We start from the raw sequence: 8387 nt of genomic DNA on the forward strand, positions 1-8387 counted from the left end.
CACACCGCATGACTTGAATTCCAATCAGTAACCACTCGGGCAGGTTTTCTTTACAACCTGCAACCAGACCGTCCGGTCAAAAACTCAAGATAACTGAGGTGAGAAAGGTGTGGTTTAGATGTGTCAAAAGAAAGCCAAAGAGTCCCTTAGCATGCTCCGCAATCTGTGACATGCTTGGAACATTCCCGACAAGGCTATGGCCCAGCAATGAGAACATGATTTTATTTTCAGAACAAGTCTCTTGTTATTGAACAGGAGTCAAATATTGTTGCAATTTAGTTAGAGATGGAGTTGTGATATGTTAGGATTAGATACTGTAATGTAAGGGTGTTATCAACATAAAGATTCAGCACATTTGGGGTAAATCAAAAGATGAGAAATATGGATATGGATATATGAATGAACAGTTGATGCAAACAAGTCGCAGAAGTCCACTGCACATGCATGTGTAATGTTAGAGAAAATGAGTAGGATTTAGTGCCATCTAGTGGTGAACTACCTTTTTGTTGTTTCTTTTAAATATAGTCGTAGTAGCAGTAATCGTTAGTTATGCTACATTGGCCGTGCTGCGCCTTACAGGACGCTGACATATTTTGCCGCCATCGCTCTGCTACAGATACCCAAAAGAGAAGAATTTTGTGAACGTAGTTAGCTTCTAGTGGCAGCGCAGCTAGTGTCGCATCCAATAGGTCGACTGCTGCTTACCTTTCACAGCTGGGGCCAGCAGGTGGTCGTTTTGAGTCCCATGATTCGGGCTCCTGCCACTTGTCTCCCTCTGTTTTGCTCTCGATAGCTTCTCCCGCTAGCCGCTCTTTGTTAGCCTCTCCAGGGAGTTCTTGCTAGCCACTCTTGCTCACTGCTCCAAAATCGTTGCATTCTATTAGTTTACCACTAGATGGCACTAAATGCTACACACTGTCCTTTTGAGCTTATAACGGCTCCTCTCGCTAGACGAGCCAGTTATTCATGATAGCCACCAAACTGAATGACAACAATCCACAAAGTCAGGAAGATTTTTGGACAGCATTGTATAATGAAGTGAAGGCTCATATAAATGGCCTGGAGCCTGGTTCTCAAACTGGGGTCCCATTGTTTAATTAAATTTTTATTTTTAAGTGTATGCATACTTATGTGGGACCAAAATGCCAATTAAACGCTCTGAAACCTCTTCGGAAACCAATCGTCACCAGGTGGCACAAATCACTAATTTGATTCACAATCTGATTGCAAAAGGCCCCCAAAGAAGTTAAACTCACTTCCTTCCCCTCAGTGATTACATGAATAATTTCTGAAGTGTCTTTCACAGCACGACACTGGCAGTGGCGCCATTGTTGGCAGCAATGCCAATGCGCCGGTGGCATACCATCATTTTGCGGAGCTCGGTGCGGAAGCGGTCATGGAGCCAAGCATAGAGGAACGGGTTACAGCAAGATGAGCTCATGGCACACAGGTGACAGAGCAACTGAATGAGCAGGAAGTAGCGCTTATCAATCAGATGGATGTCAATGTCACGCAACACGTTAAACACGTTGATGGGCATCCAGCATATGCCAAAAGCGGCCACCACCAGGCTCACCAGGCGGAAGGTCTTGCGTTTGCGCAGGCGCTGGGCCTCGGCCTGGCTCTGAGTGTGATAGCCCGGAACGACACAGTTCCTCAGTTTGACGGAGATGCACAGGTACGAGACGCTGAGGGCGGACAGAGGCAGCACGTAGGTGATGAAAAGCGTGCCGTACGCGTAGGCCAGACGCTCGCCCTCCTGACCCATCCAGAATTCCTCGCAGATGGTGAAGCCCTCGGTTTGGAACTCCACGTGGTAGGTGTGAGCCACGGCGGGAGCCACCAGAGCGCAGGACAGCAGCCAGATAGCTGATAGCAAGTAGGTGCATGCCAAAATTGAGATGCGCTTCTTCAGAGGGTGCACTGTGGCGTAGTATCTGTCAGGGTGAGAAGAAAAAAAGACTCAATATGAGAGTAGAAAGGAATGGATTGGAAAATAGTGTTTCCCCGTCCTATTTTTTTTCTCCCCTGACTAGGACAAGTGGGACTACTTTTGAATTATTCAACTTTGGTGCCATCTTGTGGCACCTTGCTGCCAAGGAACTATGTTGAAGTGACGGGTCCTTGCTGAGACAAGTCTTGTGTTTTATGGACGATTTAAAGGCGCCACTTGTCTAAATATGATTTTCTGATTAATATTGCGCTTGTGGAATATAAATCAAGCCTAAAAATCCACCTGTTATTGTCCATCCCTGGGGGCGGCCATTTTGTCTCACATGACATCACAAGTGTCTGATGCTGCATTCGAGGAAGGTGGGAAGTCTGACTTTTCTGATTTCATACCAACAAGTGTGCACGGGAATCCCATTTGAAGTTGGAGATCCAAACTGTACTTGACTTCACTGACCGTAAATGGCAAAGCAATTTACATGATTATTATAAAAGAAAATTCTCTTTATTTAATTCCATCCATCCATTTTCTTAACCGCTTGTCCTCACAAGGGTCGCTGGAGCCTATCCCAGCTGGCTTCGGGCAGTAGGCGGGGTACACCCTGAACTGGTTGCCAGCCAATCGCAGGGCACACAGAGACGAACAACCATCCACACTCACAATCACACCTATGGACAATTTGGAGTGTTCAATGAACCTGCCACGCATGTCTTTGGAATGTGGGAGGAAAGCAGAGTACCCGGAGAAAACCCACGCAAGCACGGAGAGAACATGCAAACTCCACCCAGGAAGGCTGAAGCCCGGACTCGATCTCACGTCCTCTGCACTGGGAGGCGGACGTGCTAACCAGTTATTTAATTAATTTACGTATTTAAAAAAAAAATTTTTTTAAAACATGACAATGTGATTTGGACTGACAACATTAACCAGAAAAACAAACTATTTATCGTAATCAGCCATCTTTATTGTTTACATTCGTCTTGAATGCTTTACGGTCAGAACTGCTACAATCCGAATGGGATAAATCCAACTTCCCATCTTGCAGGAATACGACATAAGGGCTCATCTTGGGAACGTCACATGACCAAACCCAGAATACAGGTGCGCCGTGATTGGTCATTCTCAAAACCCTGGGCAACTGTGATGTCAATGACAGCAAAATGCAAAATGGCCGCCCCTGAGATGGCAAAAACAGGTGGATTCAGAATGTTTAGACTCGTGGGGCACATTTACTAATCTGAATATATGACTGGATAGCCGATAGGCCAAGACTTTTGAAGTCGCGAGACCGCCATATTGCTCCTCCCCAAAAAAACGTTTCTCGGCATACGATCCTATACATTTACGGTGTCGAAACTGGAGAACATTTGAGACAGTACTTGTAGAAACAGCATGATTTATGATGTTTTAAATTTGTTTAACATAAAGAGAACTTCAGAGACTTTACAACTTGCCTCAAATATATTTATAAATTATATGCTTAATGACAGTTTCCAGGAGGAAACTTGTATATTTTTTCTTAAAGAATTATAACTATAATTCAACAAAAGATGCCTCTGCCAAATATAATATTACTAACTGCCTAATGTCTAATTTGTACGTATACCGTATAGTTTATACAGTAGTCTGCTCGTAAGATAGGAGGAGCAAGATGGCCACCCTGTCGCTTCATCGGCTTGCACGGGTGTGTATGGGTCAGTGGGCAAAATATATTATTGTAAAGAACAATTTTGACTTGATTGTGGATTTAAGTATAGCCTAACGAATGGTAGACGTTCTGAGTGAGGCACATGTATACATGCATGCTGGGTGCATTTTATTTTTGATATGAATCATTTATTTTATAGCTACATTGTAGCAATTATAACCATTTTAGGTGACTTCATCCTTCCACCTGCCATCACTCATTCCTCACGGGCTTTCACTCGCATTCTCTCAGCTGTTTGCAAATTCACATCACATTCCACTCAACTCAGAAGCTGTTGTCAAGGTCAAGTGATACTGAAGATAGGTGTCAAGCACAAAGAAAGAAAATTACTTAAATTGCCCCCTCAGGGAATGTTTTGTAATGTTTTGGGTTTTTTCTTCCCATGGACGTGCAATGCTGTCCGAATCATCCGTCCATTTATTTATTTATTCTACCGCTTGTCCTGTCCAAGGACACAGATGAGCTGTCGTTTGTCCCAGCTGACCACACAGCTGGACTGGTTGCCAGTCTGTCACAATTTGGTTTTGTTTGGAGCGGGAAGAGAGTGAGTGCTTTTTTTTTTTCTGCACCCAACATGAAGCTGTTTATTTGTTTGCAGCCCTAAAAACATTTTTCACAGCTAAAACCTGTCACTGCAATTTTCATCAATTCCCTCTGCCAGGTAATAGCATTCATTTTGTGTGAAATTATGCGCCAGGGTCTCCCATTATTTACTTGTCTAAAACAAGATGATTAGGTGTCTCCAAACTGAGAGGCTCTCATCTTCCCTGCACGTTTTCTCATCTGATGATGGATGCGTGCATGCAAAACCTGCCTTATCGCAGCGTGACTCACCTATCCACCCCGATGGCTGTGAGAGTGAAAACGGACACGTACACAGTCACCGGCTGGATGAGATAGACCAGGTAGCACATGAAGCGGCCAAACATCCACCCGTGTGGGTTGAGGGCATAGGCCAGCGTGAAGGGGACGCACGTGGCGCACATGAGCATGTCGGAGAAGGCCAGGTTCCCGATGAAGAAGTTGGTGACGTTGTGCATCTTGCGAGTGCAGCAGATGACGTACAGGAGCAGGTAGTTGCCCACGACGCCCACCAGGGCCACCAGAGTGTAGCATGGAATGATGAGCAGCTGGAAGGACTGCAGCAGCTCCACACCCTCAAATTGAGGTTTGCGGTCTGAGGAGGCATTCTGGAGGGCCACCTCGAAGATCCCACCCGTGTCGTTTGACGGATGGGTCACGGGCGAAGGTGATGTGAGCTCCGTGACACTTGGGTCCTCCATCCCCATCGGCAGATGTCACCCTGGGTGTTAGCGCACACAGTGTATTGTTTACAAAAGTGACTACACACATTTATGAAGATATTTCATTCCATATTTTCATGAGGCAATACTTAAAAAGTCAATAAACAGTGTAAATTACTGCCCCCTCAAAATACAGCCACTGTCAGCTAAGCCCCTGGCAACAAAAGTGAGTACACACCTAAGTGAAAATGTTAGTCATTTTCCCTCCCCAGTGTCATGTGACTCATCAGTGTTACAAGGTCACAGGTGGGAATAGTGAGCAGTTGTGTTAAAGGTGTACACTACTAGGAGATGGATTAGTGAAACATGTCCTGTGGTCTGATGAGACCAAGATAAACTTATTTGGTCCAGATGGTGTCAAGAGTGCAAGGCAGCAACCAGATGAGGAGTACAGAGATGAGTGTGTCTTGCCTACTTTCTAAAAATAGTTTGTTTGTTTGTTAGTTTTTTTAAAAGGAGGGGGGGCGTCCACTTTGAAAATTGCTATGTCCGGTGCTTGAATCTCGGCTGCAGCTTTCCTGTGTGGAGCATTCATAAATGGTTGTCATTCAATTGGCTAGCAATCAGCCCAATTTTGGGTCAAAAATTGGGTCATTCTGTAACTAAAACAAAAACAAAACAGAAAAAAATGTGTTGGTGGGGGGGGGTTCTTTTCTGTAAAACAGCCCATTAAGTTGGGTCAAATCATTTACTTGGGTTAATTTAACCCAACTTTGAGTCCAAAATTGGGTAATTATTAATAAAACAACCCAGAAAGTTGGGGAAATTGTCTACTTGGGTCAATTTGACCCAACTTTCTGGGTTGTTTTGCAAAACAAAACAAAAAAAGATAATTTTGTATTAGAAATAATAATAATAAAATAAAAATAAAATTTGATCAGATCCTCTTTGACCCAATTTGGGGTCAAAAATTGGGTCCTTCTGTAATTAAAAACAAAACAAAAACTGAAAATAAATCCACTTCATGAGTCAATTTGACCCAATTTTTCACCTAATTTTGGGTCAAATTGACCCATAAAGTGGATCAGTCCATTTTTTATCCATAATTGGGTTACTTTTGACTACCTGTTTTTTTCGAGTGGAAACATGTAAAAGGTGAGGATTGGCCAAGCATGTCTCCAGATCTAAACACGATTGAACATCTGCGGGGGCATCCTCAAATGGAAGGTGGAAGAGCGTAAATTCTCAAATATCTACCAACATCTGTGATGTTATCATGAAGGAGTGGAAGAATATTCCGGCAGCAACCTGTAAATCTCTGGTGAATTCCATGCCCAAGATATTTAAGGCAGTGCAGGAAAATCATGGTGGCCACACATAATATTGACACTTTGATCATTTTCATTTAAGGGTGTACTTATTTTTTTTGAACAATAAATTCACATTTATATAATTGTGTCAAATTGTCATTTCTTCACACAAAAATATAGAATTAAATGTCTGCAGAAATGTGAGATACTGTAGATGTAAATGTACAAGCAAACATGATTCTGTAAACGTGTATACTAGCTACAGAACTGACGTGAGTCGAAACGACAATGACTGACATGATTCAAGGGCCATATACTGTACATTGCACCGGCGTCTTGTTACTGTGCAAATATGCTTTATTTTGCTGTGAGCAGATGTGTCTGATTGGACGCTCATTATGGCATATGTGGCAACATTGCGTCATCGTTGCCTGTGTGAGTAATAAACTGGAGCTATCGCAATCATGCTTTCAGCATTTCAATCATATACATCTGTCACATTATAATCCATCCATTCATTTTTCTATACCTTGCTTGTATGTTATCCACATTATAAATCGATTTTTATTCCTACGATCAAACTACATCGGCCTTTGGTTTACAAATTTGCCTTCCAGATGACATACTTGAATCTAAAACGTGTTTAGGCTTGCAGGTGAGCTGGAGCATCTCCCAGCTGACTTTGGGCTGATTGCTCGCCGATTGAGTGACAACCATTCGTGAATGCTCCACACGGGAAGGCCGCAGCTGAGATTCAAGCACTGGACGTAGCAATTTTCAAAGTGGAATATATGGGAATAAACTGGAATAAACCAGGAATTTACAAAGTCGAATGTCGCCTTTTAATAGGGAACTTAGTTCAACTGTAGTTGGAATAAATAGACGTATTTGAGCATATACTGACTTAACCTACCAGATGCAAGTAAATTGAAATGCACTGTACATTGCTCCATCACATGCACATATATTTTTTTTAAGGGAGCAAGGTCAACATTTTGAATATAAAAGTCTGCTTATAACAAAACATTTATTTTTATAATTGTGCTTGAACATGATTTGCATGGAACAATAATTAAACTAATAATAATAATTCAAAGTGTGTTTGTCTCTCAGTACATTATTATTATTATTATTAACATTAATATCAATTTGTTTGAATGTATTATGTCACTTACTAATTTTGTTATATTTTTTGTCAAATAACTCATATGAACAACGCATATGAGAACGAATGGGAGTGTTTCTCCCCCGTACATATATTTAATAGTATGAATAAATGACAATACACAGAGATGGAGAGAAAGTACTTTCCATGACTGTCTCCTGAGGAACTCAAACATCGAAGCCAAATTGTTATCATGTCCGAACCTACCTTGTTGTTGGTGGCCGAGTGCGGAGCATCAAGGTCCGCGGTCATCAGAAAACAAAGAGAGGCTGGAGGCGGTGATGCGTTTGGAGAGCCAGCGTAGAGCGTGCGCGCGCTCCTCGCAACACTTGTCACACTGATCGGTTTAGCCTCGTGCACACTCAGCCGAGGCACACTCTGTCCCTTTGAAATACCATTTGCCACTTTTGGTTTACGTCCGAATGGTGACCGTCGCCTGTGACGTCATAGTTGTTTTATTCCAGTTGGAGTTGAAATTGAGCTTTAAAGAACGCATGAGTTTTCCATCATGCGCCGAGACAGTAAAGATGAACATTTCTTTTCTCCAGAAAATCTCTCAAAATGTGTTGGTGATATTGGACTTGGTGGACACCGTGTTCTGTGCTTTTATTGACTGTGAAAAGGGGACACTGAACAATAATTCAGTGGTGGACCAGAAAACACGAAATTCTCTTCAGTTCGATTCAAGCACCAAATCACAACAAGTCCCCTCAAACATGTTTCTTGTTGCTTTAATATCACATTGTGTATTTTGGGGCTGTATTTAGAATATATGAAGATTTCATCATACCAAGACTTTTAGCGATGCTTTTCAGCTTTATGCAAGTATGTTTTGTGCGAGACATGATTCGTGAGGCACTACTTCTTGAGAATAGACAACTTAAAAAGGACGTGTGTTTATGGTAGCCCATTTTTCACTCAGAAACTCTCGTTGTTTTTGTTTTGTTTTGAAATCAGGAAAATAGCCTACATTTTCAATTTCATTTCTTTTGGAGAAATCAGTACATAA

At 42.3% G+C, this 8387-nt stretch overlaps 1 protein-coding gene across 1 annotated transcript; it reads right to left on the minus strand.

Moving 5' to 3' along the window:
- Positions 1 to 27: 27 nt before the first annotated feature.
- Positions 28 to 7764, minus strand: prlhr2a (prolactin releasing hormone receptor 2a). The gene is made up of 3 exons (XM_086076507.1): positions 7586 to 7764; positions 4494 to 4962; positions 28 to 1937 (listed from the first exon to the last, which is right to left on the minus strand). The coding sequence occupies exons 2-3, from the start codon at positions 4946 to 4948 to the stop codon at positions 1301 to 1303; spliced, it is 1092 nt and encodes a 363-aa protein (XP_085932633.1). The 5' UTR covers positions 4949 to 4962; positions 7586 to 7764; the 3' UTR covers positions 28 to 1300.
- Between the last annotated feature and the right edge of the window lie 623 nt (positions 7765 to 8387).

This window comes from Leptonotus elevatus, chromosome 5, assembly GCF_054856555.1.
Source record: "Leptonotus elevatus isolate MCC_2025b chromosome 5, RoL_Lele_1.0, whole genome shotgun sequence".
In the NCBI taxonomy this organism is placed as follows: Eukaryota; Metazoa; Chordata; class Actinopteri; order Syngnathiformes; family Syngnathidae; genus Leptonotus; species Leptonotus elevatus.